The sequence below is a fragment of the Drosophila ficusphila genome, unplaced genomic scaffold (genome assembly GCF_018152265.1).
Source record: "Drosophila ficusphila isolate 14025-0441.05 unplaced genomic scaffold, ASM1815226v1 contig_197, whole genome shotgun sequence".
NCBI classification, from domain to species: domain Eukaryota; kingdom Metazoa; phylum Arthropoda; class Insecta; order Diptera; family Drosophilidae; genus Drosophila; species Drosophila ficusphila.
In genome coordinates this window covers 2,297,065-2,314,184 of record NW_025064091.1, presented here as the reverse complement: position 1 = coordinate 2,314,184, position 17,120 = coordinate 2,297,065, and the positions used below count along the sequence as shown (strand labels likewise).

Sequence of the window (17,120 nt, the reverse complement as noted above, 5' to 3'; positions counted from 1 at the left end):
GCTTGGCACCTGGCCCATACATTCTCCATCCAGATTTTTCTGGTCCTACACCGAAAAAACTGAAAAGATGATAAATACCCGGGTGCTTAGCAAAGCAACGTTCTAATAACACTATTCAAAAAATAATAAATATAGGCCCAATTTCACAGCCATTTAGATCCTGAAGCCCATCAATAAAATATTTTTTATTTCAGGGTATTACTTCTTCAGTCATATTTGAGTTAGATCACTATAAATCGATATAGCAATTTCCTTTGATTTAAGATGTACATTATTTTTTATTTATTCTTATTGCTTAAGAGTATTTTAATTAAGTATAACAACTTCAACTCAATGACGGTAATTCTGGAACTCTGTCGAAATAGTCATAGACTTTGCCAAATATGACTTACCGAAAAATTGTTTTCTCGGGTAATTGCGTTTTAATTAAAATTACGAAAGACGGTTGATCTTTTTTCACTATACTCCCAGGTTCATAGATGTTTAAATAATAATAATACTAAGAGATTTGAGCTGAACGTTTCGAAAAGGTACAAACTTCGATTTTGTTTTTCCTGATTACTAATAATTAGATCAATGACAGGCGACTAGCCCGTTTTCTTAAAAATTTGTTGGGCTTTTTGGCACTATTTCCTCAAGGTATACAAAATATCAAAAAATGCATAGCTATATTTTTCGGTGGAATACAAATTTTATGTTATGTGTTTTACGAAAAATTTTTAAGTTAAAAATCAAGTTAATTAAGTTGGCTTTACTAGGAATCTTTTCTCTATCGTTTACGTGCTTGTAATCAATGAGCGTGGAGTTACAAATAAAAATTACATTTCAAAACTTTCCAGTAAATTATTTAGTATTACAATTTTCGATGACATTTTAAAATGGTTTTTATAAAATTAACTTAATATAAAATGCTAAAACGGTCTTGCGATAACGGTTTTATAGAAGAAAACTTTCTTATCGCAAACTTTCACCTAATTAGTCGAAATTGGAAACCAAAAACCAAAACAAATATTTAAAACAACCGGAGATTTGGAAGCTTATCATATTTCTTTGATTAGGTTAATTAGGTTTAAGCGGAACAGCTTTAGTTGGATTTAGACATCTAAATTCACACGATTATAGAAGCTGATCAAGTATGTAAGGGTACATGTACACTCAATATAGTTTAAGTCCTTTGCTATGTTGCTAGTTGGGGTTTAATTTCATTCTTTGCAGTCGTTATTCAACAAATAAATCTAGCTTTTCGGCATAACTAGCGAGACCTGTACGGTACGATACTTCCGTGGCGGTGCCCATGAGAAGAATTTACTACTATAGAATATGTTTAAAGCATATTCTCAGCTTACGTGGCATGTGAGCCACTGCCTTTCTTTGACGACGCCGTAAGATACATATATGTATCTTAGATACAAATGGATCTTCCGAAAATCAGTCCGCAAACACAAATACGGCGATACGCAGATATAAGTGGGCATTTGGATTGAGAAGATGGGGGCCATCGTCATATAACTAAACAGTCACTAATTGACGAAGAGCTTTTTAATTAAGCGAACATCTATTAAAATAGACAGTAGAACAGACGATTACAAAGTCTCAATAGAAAGATACGAACAGTGTATTTAAGCTTACAAAATATTTTAGAAAATAATACTATTTCGCATAGGTGCCATAAAAGTGCTGTTGTTTATTTAGCTTTGCAAAAGGTTTATCCCAACCCAAAAAAAAAATAAAATGTATACATATTTTCAATCCGCGCAATCTGTCCATTTAAAAATGGTTATCTATCCGCCTTAAGGTTTCGCAAGTAAGTCTCAGTTTCGCAGATATTTAGTAGAGGTATTTGCTTTCTTGATCGGAATCTTCAGATAAAACGATTGAATAAAAATAAAACGCATAGCTTCATTGTTAGTAAGCATGAATGAACGTAATCCTAAATAAATATTTTTAACCATTTTATAGAATAAAAAACAAGAAAGGAAGCTAGCTTCGGCAAGCCGAAGCTTATATACCCTTGCAGTCATCAAATATGTTGAACAAAATACATAAAGGATAAACAACATCAAAGCTATCACAATTTTTCTATTAATTTTCCATATTTTCTATTTCTATTGTTCATATGACAGCTATATGATATAGTTGCCCGATTTTGATGAAATGTAATTTGAAATATGTGAAGTAATATGAAATATGAATAGAGTCATTGAAAAACATCGATGTTATCATTTTATTTCCGTTATTTCTGTATATATTTTTGATCTTTCTTATGGGAGCTATATGATTATAGTAGTCCGATTTTAATGAAAATTTTTTTCCCGATTCAAGGGTATTTATAAAACTCGATGTTCCAAAAATCATGCTCATAATTAAAAACCTCGACTTTATAATTTGTTTTCCATTATTTATATATAAATTTTTTTTATCTTTCCTATGGCAGCTATATGATAGAGTTATCCAATTTTGATAATATTTAATCAGAAATTCAATAGTAGTTAGAAAACGCCATCTGGAAGACATGAAGACGATCTGATGAAAAACAACGGCGTGAGAATTTTTTATTTCATGCTCTCGTATGGGAGCTATCCGATATAGTCGGCCGATCCGGCTCGTTCCGACTTATATACTGCGTGCAATAACTACACACCTTTTGGGAAAGTTTCAGCAAGATAGCTTTAAAACTGAGAGACTAGTTTACACAGAAACCGACAGGAGGACAGATGGGCATTCGGACAGACGTGCAGAGGTATTTGGATTCTGATCGTGATGCTGATCAAGAATATATATACTTTGTGGGGTCTGAGGTGTCTTCTTCACTGCGTTGAATACATCTGACTTTGCTACCCTTTGCTCTGCAAGGGTATAAAAATAGGAAACGCTATAGTCGAGTTCCCCGAATATCAGATCTGGACGTTTATACAGAAAATTTAAATTAAATGTGGAGGTGGCACTTTATAAAAACTTATTTTCTTGTACGTTCAGCAATAGAATATGCATGTTTAATTCTAATATAATATTTTAATCAATGGGAGCCAGTGAATTTTGCGATTTTCACTTTATACGAATAATTTTACGGACAGACAGAACTAATGGCAAACAGTCATAGTAAGATGGACTTGTCTGAGTATGTCTACACTTTATGGGGTCATATATCCTTTTTTAAGTCATTAGGTTAAGAAATAATTTTCATCCTGTGGAATTGGCATTTTTAGGTATGTAATTCGCAAAACACGGTTGCCTAAAAGTAGGCAGTGAAAGTATATTTTTTTTTTTTTTTTTTTCGATATTTATTATTGTCGCCGGAATCGTTCAGGACCATCTGAGCATAACCGGGCGTTTAGAAGATGGGGTAGGTGTGGTACATATGGGATATGGACCTGGGCTATGGTATATACAAATATTTACAACTATTTACAATAATTTACAATTATTTACATATCTTTACAAAAATTAGTGTACAACACGGGAAGACAAATCGCTGGGGTGGAATCTCTTCAAACGTCTAAGAGTTTGCGGGTCGACCAGCCTGCTAGCCAGTGGATTTGGGTGACTCGTTAGCCTATCCGAGTACCGTCGGCTGTGTTGATTTAGGAGGTCGCCCACAGGAACAAGGCGTAGATCGTTTTGGATGGCCTGGTTTGTCACATACCAGGGGAGTCCCGATGCCCGTCGAGCAGCACGTGCCTGCACTACCCTCAGTCTGTTTAGCTGGTGCTTGGATGCGGTGCCCCATACCTCGATAGCGTACGTCCATGTTGGCGTAAGGATTGCCTTGATGAGTAAAACTTTAGTCGAAAGCTGGAGGCTTGTGGATCTCAGGAGCCAATCGAGCTTCTGGAGTTTGCGAACGCACTTAGCTCTGATCGCCGTGATGTGGGTGTTCCATATGAGCCAGTGATCCAAGTGTACACCCAAGTAGCAGTGAGAGGAGGCGTTTTCAATGGCGTCACCGTTGAAAGTATGGACGATGCCAATCACTAGTCTTAGAGAAAAAGTGACGCATGCCGACTTGCTGCAATTTATTGCAATGTTCCATTGCTTGGTCCAGCGCTCCATCGCATTTAGCCAGTCCTGAACAGCAGCCGAAGCTGTCAGCTGAGACGAGTGGGATGCAAGCAAGGCCGTATCGTCGGCGTAAGTAGCCAGAAGCATACGAGCGTCTGTGGTGGGTGACGGAACTGGCATATCGCTTGTGTACATGGTGTATAGGAACGGACCAAGTACACTTCCTTGGGGCACTCCTGCGTGTATGTTCGATAAGCTGGATAGTGAGTCCCTTACTGCTACAACAAAGGTTCGATCGGCAATGAAAGACCTTAGGATGGCAAAATAGGGTGCAGGGAGAAGTTCCTTGATTTTGTAAAGAAGGCCCTCATGCCACACCTTGTCAAAGGCTTGTTTGACGTCAAGGAAGACGCCTATAGTGTGCAGTTTATGCTCGAGTCCGTGGGTGATATGGTTGACTAGGCGATGAACTTGTTCTGGGCAGCCGTGGGATTTTCTGAAGCCGAACTGGTGTTGAGGAATATGGCCTTCTACTTGTGGTAGTTCCAACAGTCTACTGAGTAGAATCCGCTCGAACACTTTCGACAAAGTGGATAGTAGGCTGATTGGGCGGTAGGAATCAACTTGGGATAGTGGCTTGCTTGGCTTTGGGATCATGATGATCCGGGCTTGCTTCCGCAGTGAAAGTATAGAAAAGAGTTTTTGATCAAATAAGAAGAGCTATAGAAACAAATAATTCACAATGGCCTACTTACCCGAACCGCACTGTACACTACCCTATACAGATTGATTTTAAATTGATCGCGAGTAAAGATAGTTGCTGTGGACGTGGATCCAAAAACTAGTTGAGAGGCAATGAAAAACAGTGTAATTAAAGTTTTTTGGTCTACGTCCTTTGGTAGAACTGGTTTGTATTTTGTATTTAAGGTATCAACAGAATTTTTTTAAGGTCTTCGTTTGCTACTTGATAACTTTAACAATTAAAACTAGAAATTTCTCTCCTCACACCTCTCTCTCTCTCGCTCCGCCGCAAGCAAATGCGGGATATGTACACAGAAATGAAAAACACAATTTGGATAGTTTAACCACTGGTGTTGAACCGACCGGAAAGGTGTAAGGGCATAGCATAGGGTAAACAGAAACCCAACTAATTTACACGTAAAGACAAAAAGACATTGGTCTAAGCGAGGGCGAAAGAACAACAAAAGATGAAAGTAGGAATCGAACTGATTCTAAGTCAATTGGGCATGCCGACGCCCTGCTGAAAGCCAAGCGTCTCCTGCTGCTTCTTCACCTCGTCCTGCATCTCGAGGGCCAGCTTCTTGTACTTCTCAGCTTCCTTCTCGTTCTTCTCGATCCCGTCGCCGCGGGCGTACATCTGGCTGAGATTGGCACACGCGTACATGTTGCGGAGCTCGCACGCCTTGCGGGCGAATTGGAACGCCTTCTTCATGTCTTTCAGCACAATGTAGTCGGAGTCCTTCAGCGGCGTCTTTGCAACAGGCGGTGGCGCAGGCCCACTCCCGGCGGATGCAGTCGCTGCGCTCTGTTCAGGCTTTTTCTGCACGCCCGAGATGTGCATGCCGGAGAGGTAGAAGCAGGCGGTGGCGTTGTTCATGTCGCAGCTCTTGGTCAAGAACTCCAAGCCCTGTTGGAGAAATTATAAATTGACTTGTTATTTAGCGTTATGTATTTAAAGTTTCAAAATACCCGTAGACCCTGCCCTATAGCACACTTTGTACTAATGTTTTCGAAATGTTTACACATTTTTAGAACAATTTTAGTTGTTTAACTGTATCTATTTTTAATACCTTTTACACTAATTGCTATTGAAACATAGCCATCAGCAAATTATAGCGCTGTGAAACCGACGCTTTCGAACCAATAAAACATACATATTATTAATCTGATCATCATGCAGGTTGATATAGACACGCATAGTTTGTCCGCCTTTTCGCAAACTATATGGGGCGAGTGGGCGGATATGGAGGAGAATGTCATATACCTTCGGGAATTTAGACATTACAATTTAAATTACCTGTAATTTGTGTTTAAACTTTGCGAAATACAAATTATAGATTTTTAAAAATCAAACAAAAAAATTCTGAAGCTAGTGTATTATTTTATACGATTTTATATATAGGATGACGAATTGAATGCCAAAATGGATATACGTAATTTGTCTAACTTATCTAATTCGAGCACTATTATGTTATCAATAGTAACCTTTCTATTCAACTATTGCAAAATATAGCTAGCTTTCTTTCCTGTTATTTGTACATATACAAACTTTTACCCTTAAAAGAGGCAATAAGGATTTACAAAGGGTAGTAATTTCTCCCAATGGCGCTCCTAACTATCTACATATGCACACAAACGGTCTAACCTGATGTACGCTTTAGGAGGTGAAGCTGTACATCTATTTTATAATATGATTTCCTACAGTCATGATCTTGATGTTTTCTCAGATCTTGCGCTGAATAAAAAAGACAATGCAACTTTCGCGGCAAAGATTAACCACTTGATCGAAGGAATCAGTGTCCTGGAACCATTACCTTTGGCACGTTCCTGTCGATCTCCTTGGGCATAGACCGGGAGACAAGCAGCAGGCCAGAGTGAAGGCAGGCGTCCGAGTCGTTTAGGTTGCAGCCCTTCTCGTAGTATTCGTATGCCGCCCGGGGGTCTCCCTTGCTCCCGCTCTTGCCCTTGCCCAGGAAGCTGTAGTTGCCGTACTTGTAGCAGGACTTTGCGTAACCGTAGTCGTCGCACGTCGATTTGTAGACCTTGGATGCCTTCTCGAAATCCTTTTTGATGCCCTCAAGGTAGTCGCCGAGTAGGTGGCAGGCTGCAATGCGATTTGTTTTGTAATACCCGCAAAACCTAGGTTATAGATCGGAGTTGTTGTTGGCGCGGCTCGGTCGCCGCCGACTGCGCTGCTTACCTTCCGGCTTCTTCTCGGAATAACACCCGAACCGGTACTCCACGCCCAACTTGTCGATGTACTCCTTCACGTCCGACTCCTTCTTCAGGTCGTATGCCATGGTCAACGATTTTTAATAGATAACAAAAGAAAATTATGCTTGTCCTCTGCGTGTTGTGTTGACTGCGGCTGGAACTAGGGGTGCAGAAACATCGAGTGAAACATCGATAACATCGATGTTTTCAAAACATCGTAACCATCGATGGTTCGTGACCACCATCGATGTTTTCACTAACAACTCTGCGTTCGGTGCAAACAAATTGTAAGTAAATTAATTAAATTTTTTTCTAACAACTAACAAAATTGTTGATAATATTTAGGATTTCTGGTTGATGGTGTTGGTGGACGTCGATGGAAGACAACGGCAAGATGGAGAATTACCTGAAAAGTAAGTTATATATGTATCTTCTTTACAAGCTTCTTCCCTTAGATATGTGTGCAAGTATGTGTCTGTACACACATACATTCATAAATTAGCGAAAAATAACTAATGCCGCAAAAATTTGGCGCAAGCCTTAAAATAAAGTAGCTATTGTTTGATAATGTTGTTTAATGAATATTTTAAATTACATACAGTTTGGTAACATCCATTTTTTTTTATTGGTGTAATAGGAGCGGAACCGACAGAGGAAGAGGAGACGGAGTCTCCCATAACAGAACAAGGCACTTGGTTTGCGTACGAAACGACTGCGAGGAATTCACGGTGATGCATCTGGGATTCCTTGACTATGCTCACTATATATTGATCTCAAATAAACCTCATTGTTATCGTTTGTATTGTTTTGCCTTTTCTTTTTTTTTAAACATCGATGTTTCACTCGATGTTTTTTTTGAAAACATCGAAAACATCGATGGACGCGAACATCGATGTTTCTGCACCCCTAGCTGGAACAAAAATCGATGGTTTCTTCGATAGTATCGCTGCATCCCATAAATCGGCACTATCGATGATATTCCGTCAGTCACCTTCAAATGAAAAGTCAAGATTCAAATAGACAGTACACACTGCAGCGAGTTTCCCATTGATACCAATAGATACACAAAACGCTTTTAGATCAGGCACACTAACAGTTAATTCTCGCAAAGCACATTTCATGAAACATTTGCCGTGTCTATTTGGCATTGATAGTGCAATTCTACAGAGTTCATTCAAGCCAAATAACTGGGAATTATAAATAACGAAAAACACTGATTTCCACTGAGCACTTTCAAATGTCGATATGGGCAGAATTTTGTAGAACTAAAAATTCGTTTTACAAATTCTGGCCATATCGACTTTTCACTCAAACTGGATGCAAAATGATTTCTTTTAGCTTGAATTTTAAAAATTAAAGAGGTGAGTACTTAAATGATTTTGAAAATAATACCTTACATACATATGTTTGCACTCTTTACCTTCTTTTACTCCGCTGGCTGGCTTAGAGAGACGCAGTAGAAAATGAAAGGCATACAGGAGGCTTGACATTTATAAGAAAAAAAAAAGGAATAAAAACTCATAGTCGTAAGCCGTATAGCTTCCATAACCACATTAATAATAAGTAAGATAAGTAACTGACTTCTGGAAGTTAAAATACCACTGACATCTTCTTTCAGAAAAATTGTCATTTCCTAAATTTTGAAGATACTTTTTCTTAACACAAATCTCGTTAAATATGCTTTTTATTGGCATTTGCTAGGATAAACGCTGACACTCGATCTTTTGTTTTAAATGTCTTTAAGGGGGGGGTAAGGTTTTAAAGGCCAAAAAAAGGGCCATGTTTGATTTTTTTTCGCGCCGAAATGAGTAAGTTTATATTATTGAGCTCAATTACATGTTATTGTTTAACTTTTAAAGAGTATTAGAAAAAAAAATTATTAAAAAATATTAAGAAATACGCCTGTGGCGGTTAGTCTTCCGAAGCGCCTAAAGAAAAAGTTGTTTTGCGGTGAACATCATAGGGCGTTAACGGATCATCTTAAAAATAAAATGTGATATGCGTTGTAAAGACAATGAATTTCCAGAGGTAATCAGGAAGAGTTTTTTTTAAATTTATTTTTTGTCTATTTTTGGGAGCACTTGAAAGTGAAAAGTGCGATTTTAGCTTAAAAAATCGCTGTTAATTTATTTTTTAAAAATAGAAAAAAATTACAAATTAAAAAAACTCTTCCTGATTACCTGCGTATTTATATTGAGAATTTGTGTTAAAAATTTGAAAAGGATCGGTTCAGTAGATTTTGAGTTCTGATGTTCACCGACTTTCAAAATAACGTCTTCGGCAAAATCGATTCAAAGTATTTTTATACGTGAAAATACGTCCAAATACGGTTGCTTAAAACGCTGTAACTCTGTTAGTTTAACTTTAATTGACTCAAAATTTTTACACAATGTTCTCGACACATTGGTCATTCAGAAAAAAAAAAAAAAAAAATGTAAAAAAAAAATTTTAAAACCTTACCCCCCTTAAAAAACTTGGCAACTTGGCGCGTTTACATCATCTGACAACAATCGAAAACCATCGGTGACAGGAACTGTTTACAAACGCCGATACTATCGATGCTACATCGATTGTTTTTGTAGCTCTCAAAAAAATTTACCATTTCATCTTGTTTCTTTTCGTTTTTCCGTGTCCCCTCTGGAAACCAATGTGCATCCAGGCTGGACAGCTAGGAATCGGGAATCGACAATGAGCGCGCGCAGGTCGAGGAGCGGTCCTACCCTGAATTTCAAGGCGGTGCTGCTGGGCGAAGGTGGGTTCCGCGTTCCGCGAAGTCCCATAATGCCGAATAAGCCATAAAGCTACCTGATAATTGCAGGTTGTGTGGGCAAGACGTCGCTTGTGCTGCGCTACATGGAAGATCGATTCAACGCCCAGCATTTGAGCACTCTACAGGCTTCCTTTGTGTCCCGCAAGGTGTCCCTTGAGGACGGGCGGAGGGCCCAGCTGAACATCTGGGATACGGCTGGCCAGGAGCGGTTCCACGCCCTGGGACCCATCTACTATCGAGGATCCGACGGCGCCCTGCTCGTCTACGACATAACCGATCAGGACTCGTTCCAGAAGGTCAAGTCCTGGGTGCGGGAACTCCGGCAGATGCGAGGAACGGAGATTGCTCTGATAATCGTGGGCAACAAGACTGATCTGGAGGAGCAGAGGGCGGTGGCGCACGAAGAGGCACTTCAGTACGCGCGCACAGTGGGCGCCCAGTATGTGGAAACCTCGGCCAAAGAGAACGAGGGCGTGGCTGAGCTCTTCGAGCTGCTCACTTACCTGATGCAACTCAGACAGCGGGAGTCGGATGCGAGTCCGCTGCGCCTTCAGAATCCGGATACAGATGCCCTCAGCAACGTCGAGGAGTCGGAGGCCACGGATCCCGGCGATCCTGCGGGTCAGCGATCTTGCTGCGGCATTTAGTGTCCCCATTGTGATAGTAATCATAATTATGTACTAGTACCCCTGTAGCTGATGTTCATCTTGTGTATATATTATAACTTTACTTGTAGCCCGTGTTTCTGTTATCAAATAACTCTAAAACCAAACTAATCCGCGTACTATGTTGATCCTCATTATTGTTTTCCAAATTGCTTTAGTGTTTGCCATTTCGACATTCGATTTTCTCCGCTCTTTGTGTGCGCCAAGCAATAAATTATTTTGTACTTGCACTTATCTTGTTTTCAGGGGGAGGACGGTAGAAATCAGTACGTTTCGGCTTTCGAGCTGATAGCCAGTTGGTGTTTATCTATAAACCATACTGCTATGTGTCACCAATGACGACTTTCTTACAGCACTTTAAGCAATAACTTTTGACTTAATTGAAGTAAAAGAAGCAAAGTCAAAAATATCTATAAGAAATGAGGTTTATCTATTGAGTTCAGACAGAAACAGTTTTTTTTTGCGCATGACTGATCGATATAATCCCTTTAGGACTGCTCCCTTGGAAATATGTGTAGTCAGGCTTACGCTATAGAAAATTAGTAAAGCACAGGTTATACAAAAAGTTCATTACTTTACTCAGCAATGAGTTCAAGTTGGTGCATTCGGAAACCTCCCATTCCGCCCACCTTGTTATTAATGACACTTGACAGGCTAATTGAATGCTCATTACACACCGACTCGTCTCCTAATGATGGTGCAACCTTGGTCCTGTAAGTGCGCCACTAAGTAAATGCATAAGCACGAATCGTGGCAATCGTTGTAATTTCAGTTCATGACACAGAGCCATTTATTTTGATTCTAGTCAATAATATCGCCTTTGACCCGAGGGGCAGTACATTTGGGTAATTACCAGAGATTGCTCTGCTCCACTGCAATTACTCTGGAAATTCCGCAGGGAAAGTCACACTCCACTATTAGTTTTCACATTTTCAGTAACCCTTTGGCTTTGCAGTTGAATTTCCCGCAGAACAAAGCTAATGTTCAATATCCTGAGAGCTGGCTTGGTCTACGGATTCGTGGTGGTCTTTACCTTGGTCACCCGCTTCCTGAAGGGTTGCTTGGACCTCAGTCACTCGCTGGTCATATGAGGAAATGGAGTGCCAGGAGGTGGAATACCAGGAGTTGGAGTGCCAGGAGGTGGATTACCAGGAGGTGGAATACCAGGAGGTGGAGTGCCAGGAGGTGAAGCACTAGGAGGCGGAGAACTAGGAGGTGGGATACCAGGAGGTGGGGCTGATATCACTAATCTAGCCCAATGTTTACTCAGCCAGGTACGAGTGTGACTTGTGGGAAGTGAGTTTCCCGGACTTATCGGCCCGGCAATCAATAATGACGGCCTTATCGGACTCGCACCTTTGGCAGGTAACACGTCTGTTATTACAGTGGACACTGCCCTGCATGAATTAGCAATATTTTAAAGTAAATCAGTAAAAGTTTTTTTCATTGGTTCAATATTAAAATTTTTATTAGTACTAAATATTTTTTATAATAATGTAAAGTGTCTTTAAATGATCTTATAATAAGTTAAAAATGCAGATAAGTAATACATTTTTATTTTAACATTTATTTTTTATTAAATCGGTATTCCTCCCAAAATTCAAAGAAACTAATTGATTTTGTAACAATTTTTTAAAATTCAGATAAGTAATACATTTTTTTATACCCTTGCAGAGCAAAAGGGTATTATAATTTCAGTCAGAAGTTTGCCACGCAGTGAAGGAGACACCTCAGACCCCGAAAAGTATATATATTCTTGATCAGCATCACGGGCAGAACCGGAATACGTCTGTACGTCTGTCCGTTTGTCCGTTTGTCCGTTTGTCCGTTTGTCCGTTTGTCCGTCTGTCCTCCTGTCTGTTTCAACGCAAACTAGTCTCTCAGTTTTAAAGCTATCTTGCTGAAACTTTCCCAAAAGGTGTGTAGTTATTGCACGCAGTATATAAGTCGGAACGAGCCGGATCGGGCGACTATATAGGATAGCTCCCATACGAGAGAATGAAATAAAAATTCTTACGTCGTTGTTTTTGATCAGATCGACTTGATTTCTACTTGCCGAAGCTAGCTCCCTTCCGCCTGTGCGTTATTTTCATCGAATCAGGTCCTCCCTTTGCTAAGCGGACGCCATGTGTTCCACAGTTCGTCGCCTAATAAATACAATTGAGAGCATAACCGATACTAACTATTATTTAATCTTTAATTGTTCGTGGTACTTTACCCCATTCTAATGCCAAATGGCCGCGCTGTGCAATACAGTGCGTCGCTCAAAACATGCGAACAGAGAAAATACTTAATTTTGAATTATAAATCTTGCCCTCGAACTTCTGGTTTTATTAAAAAATTGGATTACTTAAAATCCTCTTTGATTTTGTGTGCTACTATATGCCTTAGACCCTTCCATCTCTTTTTTGTAAAAGGGGGAGGAAAAGAGTTTATTAGTACATTTACCTTGTAGTACGACCCATTTAGGCAGGGTTCACTGTGTCTGCGGAGCACTGGGTGGCTGTTATCTGGTCAGGTTGGGCACATGTCGATGGCTGTTCGATCGGGTCGGTTCGTTTGTGGGTCTCGCGGCGCCCTGCTGCTGCTCCTGCTCATCCTGGCTGGCAGCCTGATGATCCTCCACAGGGTCGTCCAGTCGCCACTGCTTAATCAGTACGAAATCCTGCAGGACCACCTGGAGCGCCAGCAGAGTCGGAATACCCGGTCCACACGCACCATTCTCCTGTGGAGCAGTTTCTTCGGGGACCCGCGCTGGAAATTGTCCTGGGACACTTTGGGCCCCCAGGAACTGAGGGACGAGCTCGGGTGCCCGGTGTACCAGTGTGAGATCACCAACCAGCACGACTTCCTGCCCGCCGTGGAGCTCTACGATGCCGTCGTCTTCCACGCGGCGGAGATGTTCCCGCTGCTGCGACCCGTTCCCTCCCAGAGGAGTCGCCACCAGGCGTACGTCTTCGCCACGATGGAATCGCCCGGGGAGACCAAGCATCGGCTCGACGACGAGTTGGGATTCTATAACCTCACCATGACCTATCGCCTGGACTCGGATGTGGTGTGGCCCTACGGCCAGCTTCTAGACATCGAAACGGACGCCGTGGTGGCGCCCAGTGAGAGGCCACATTGGCGGAAGCCCCCGGCGGCGTTCAACGATTCTGCGGTCTGGGATCTTTGGGCGGGAAAAACAAAAACTGCCGCTTGGTTCGTCTCCCATTGCGAGACTCTTTCCAAAAGGGAGGTTTTGGCCGACAGACTTCAGGAATTCTTTGCGATAGACATTTACGGGAAGTGTGGAAAACTCAGGTAATTCAATAATTAGACTGAAATTCAAAATCTCTTTTTTTGGTTTTTTAAATCACTAGCAAACTGGTGGAGGAAATCATAATCAAAATAAGCGTTTTTCTATTTGAATATGCATACAGAAAGACACTAATTCCTAAATATATGCAATCTAAAACGGAAAGATTTTATTTTTGAAATAGTAAAAACATTTTAACACGTGTGTTAATCGCGTGTGTTTGAAAATAATAAAGTGGTTTTATCGGAGTGTTCCCATGTCAGCTGTATAAAATAAAAGATCGTAAATAATGCTATATCTTGTTAAGAAATCTACATACATATGTATAACTTTTCATACATTTTATACAGAATTTTCTTTCCGTCCTGTGATCAGAAATTTATAAATATACCCTATTACATATATTGAATGATATTATAACATATTATTATGTTATGTATTATTATATTATATATTATTTATTATTTATAATATAATCAATTCCAGTTGCGCACGAGGAGATCCGCGCTGCGAGGAGATGTTGGACACCGATTACCTGTTCTACCTGGCCTTCGAGAACTCCCTGTGCGACGACTACGTGACGGAAAAGCTGTTCGACGCCCTCCGCCGGAACGTAATACCCGTGGTGTTCGGCGGAGCGGACTACTCGCGCATCCTGCCGCCGCACTCGTACATCGATGCCAGTCGCTTCCAGAGCGTCGAGGATCTGGCCCAGCACCTGAACTTCGTGGGCGGGGACCAGGAGGAGTACGTCAGCTACTTCTGGTGGCGCAGCCACTACCGCTTGGCCTCCACCTCACCCTTTTGCGATCTGTGCGCCCGGCTCCATGCGCCGGGATTCAGCCACAAGACGCAGTCCTACGGGGACATTCAGTCCTGGTGGTTCAACAGCTGTCGCCTGGAGAGCCGGATTCGGTTGTGATTGTGTTGTGTGCGCGGAATCAAGAAAGACAGGTGCAGCTTTGGGTCACCAAAGAGAGCGAGATGGAGCACCGGGTGTTTGTTACCCTCACGCAACATCTGTTGTTTTGATCCTAAGCCTACAATTGAGTTCGCTAGCCACTCCCAGAAATGTGTGTTAAGTACATTTCTGGAAAGATAAGATATACAGGTCTCTGATTTCATGGCACTCCAAACAAACCAGGAAATTGTCGTCTAATGGGGACATGACTCACCAGCAGTCCAATTTCAAATGCGATTTCTATTGGTTTTGGTAAAGCCAGAATTTCAAAACGGAAAATGCCAGGCACTCAAAATTGGCAAGTTTGTGTAATAGGTCTCATAAGCTTTTTAAAGTCAACAAATTATAATTATAAAAGCTTTGATTATAATTTATAATTTAGTTCAATTTATAATTAGTTCAAGCAAGAACCAAACGTCCAAATAAATTTGTTTAAATAATTACTATTTGAAGTTTATTTTATTTGTATTTATAACGCTCGTTCAAGTTGAATAACAGCAATTTTTCTTTCTTAAGGACAATTATTCGTTTTATACAAAACCGAAAAACTTAGCAATTCGGCGAAGCCTTTACAATTTGAAAAATTAATTTTCTTGGTAATCACTTACCATTCGAATCGAAAATTTTATTTTTGTGAGTGTATAAAAGCTTGCTGAGACAACTTTTAGGGTTGGAATAGTTACCACGATTGTTACCACTACACAATTGGCCTAAAAGTTAAAGCCTTCCCAGGGAGGGTAGAAAGCTTTTGAATATTTGAATATTATAAAGATAGTGTTAACCTATTTGAGAATGTTTCGCATTTTCGGTCCCTTTATCCCAAATAATTGAAGAATTTATTTTATTTTTGAATTTGGAAAAGAAGAATGACGATTTTGTAAATTTTTGGGAAATAAGAAAAAGACAGTCGTACCCTAGTTCGTGATATGTTAAAAATGTTTTTAAAAATTAATTTCTAGAAGCTGTGCAATCAAAATGGAAATTAATTTTGTTTTTTGTAAAATTGTTTTTAGAAATTAATTTCTACAAATGGAAATTAGTTTTATTTTTAGTTTATTATGTTGAGAGAAAGTTTTTTAGCTTTTCAAACGTTTTTTAATAAAAAAAAATTAAATGATTAAAATATGCATTAGCACTATTTTATAAATATGATTCTATTATAAAATGCTTGCTCCAAGTCATTAACTTTTTAAACCTTTCTTGTTTTAGTAGGATTTAATATAAACGTTTTAAAAAAATGTACATATCATTTCTTCCTTGATCCGCATTCCAAAATAATGAAATTGCTCTAACAATTTCACATTTACTTAAAAAAATGTCTGGTTCATTTTAAAATACATAGTTCGTAAATTTAATACAATACAAACAATTATTGTTGTATGTATTTTCAGTGTTGGCTAACGGTTTTGACCAGAAGTTGGCATGCGCGCAAAAAAAAACAAAATGTCAAGTGTCAAACGTCGTGACGTAGTTGACAGCTCTCTTTTTCCACCCACTCTCTTTCTCTGTCTCTCTATCTCTCTCTCTATTACGCAAAAGTTTGGAGCTTCTGGAGCAGGAAAATGCCTGCAGGAGAAACAGGATAGCAATATCTAACGACGTCAGCTGTGGGAGGAAACTTTCCTTGGAAAGAGAGAGTGCTTTTTCGAAGCTTATTTATGCTTTCGCTATATCCTGCGTTGGCGCTGCCGGAAAGCTACCTCTCCTCTGCCAGCGTCGCTGCTTGCGAAAAGCACTTCCTATGGAATTTCTTGACATTTTATTCATTCTGCGCTAGATTTCCCGATAGTTCAAATCAGAGGTAAAGCCCCCGAAGCAAACCGAAACGAGAAAACCAGAAATCCTCTTAAATTAAACCAAAAAGGCCAAGTTGTTAAAATTTTACTATTTGCTCATTTTTATATATTTCCGGAAATATTGGGTCCAAAAAGCAGGGAGGAGAACACAGAGCCTAGTGAATCGGTATTTTTATACGAATCGAGTTCTCCGTCGAGATACAAGTGTGCACAAAAGCGAGACGTAAGTTGCATAATTTCCACAACCCACCAGGACATTATTCGGGCAAACCAGCAACTCACTTTTTTTTTACTGTGCTGAAAAAAGTCCTAGAAATAGTACAAATTTTCGGACTCTGTATCCATACATACATTTTTCTGTACTTTTTCTTTTGTATGCAATCGCGTGTGTGTGCGCGCGTGCATGTGTGTGCGAAGCGGTGTGCGCGGATACGGTCTTACTTGCACGAGTGTTCCTTCTTGTTCGCACTTGCCACTTGCCACTTGCCTGAAAAGTGCGTCTCTCAATCATCGATTTTTCCCAACAAAACAAATTTAAAAGGAAAAGAAGGAGAAAAGAGCAATAATAAGAGGTTGAGGGAGGGCAGAAGAATAATACTACTGCCCCCCTTTTGCATACAGAGAGCGGGAGATAGAGAAAGAGAGCACCAAACGCGACCTTCTCTTTTTCTCGTCT

General features: G+C 40.0%; 3 protein-coding genes and 1 long non-coding RNA gene across 6 annotated transcripts; 3 read left to right on the top strand and 1 right to left on the bottom strand.

Annotated features, from left to right (window-relative positions):
- Positions 1-4,870: 4,870 nt before the first annotated feature.
- LOC108102173 (cytochrome c oxidase assembly factor 7 homolog) lies at positions 4,871-7,142 on the bottom strand. Its single transcript, XM_017206878.2, has 3 exons — positions 6,941-7,142; positions 6,555-6,844; positions 4,871-5,647 (listed from the first exon to the last, which is right to left on the bottom strand). Exons 1-3 carry the CDS (start codon positions 7,038-7,040, stop codon positions 5,237-5,239), a joined length of 801 nt encoding a protein of 266 aa, XP_017062367.1. The 5' UTR covers positions 7,041-7,142; the 3' UTR covers positions 4,871-5,236.
- Positions 7,143-7,199: 57 nt separating this feature from the next.
- On the top strand, positions 7,200-7,752 carry LOC108102174. Its single transcript, XR_001772148.1, has 3 exons — positions 7,200-7,241; positions 7,300-7,367; positions 7,592-7,752. It is a non-coding gene; the product is annotated as an uncharacterized LOC108102174 (long non-coding RNA).
- Positions 7,753-9,489: 1,737 nt separating this feature from the next.
- Positions 9,490-10,619, top strand: LOC108102117 (ras-related protein Rab-21). Its single transcript, XM_017206780.2, has 2 exons — positions 9,490-9,706; positions 9,773-10,619. The coding sequence occupies exons 1-2, from the start codon at positions 9,643-9,645 to the stop codon at positions 10,369-10,371; spliced, it is 663 nt and encodes a 220-aa protein (XP_017062269.1). The 5' UTR covers positions 9,490-9,642; the 3' UTR covers positions 10,372-10,619.
- A 563-nt stretch (positions 10,620-11,182) lies between these two features.
- LOC108102179 (alpha-(1,3)-fucosyltransferase C) lies at positions 11,183-15,094 on the top strand. Of its 3 annotated transcripts, none has more exons than XM_017206884.2 (4): positions 11,183-11,604; positions 11,664-11,754; positions 13,061-13,692; positions 14,174-15,094. In XM_017206884.2, exons 2-4 carry the CDS (start codon positions 11,722-11,724, stop codon positions 14,607-14,609), a joined length of 1,101 nt encoding a protein of 366 aa, XP_017062373.1. In that variant the 5' UTR covers positions 11,183-11,604; positions 11,664-11,721; the 3' UTR covers positions 14,610-15,094. The 3 variants fall into 3 exon arrangements, with proteins under 3 accessions (XP_017062373.1, XP_017062372.1, XP_017062371.1); XM_017206883.2 differs by having other exon boundaries at positions 11,660-11,754; XM_017206882.1 differs by lacking the exons at positions 11,183-11,604; positions 11,664-11,754 and having other exon boundaries at positions 12,902-13,692.
- Positions 15,095-17,120: the final 2,026 nt, after the last annotated feature.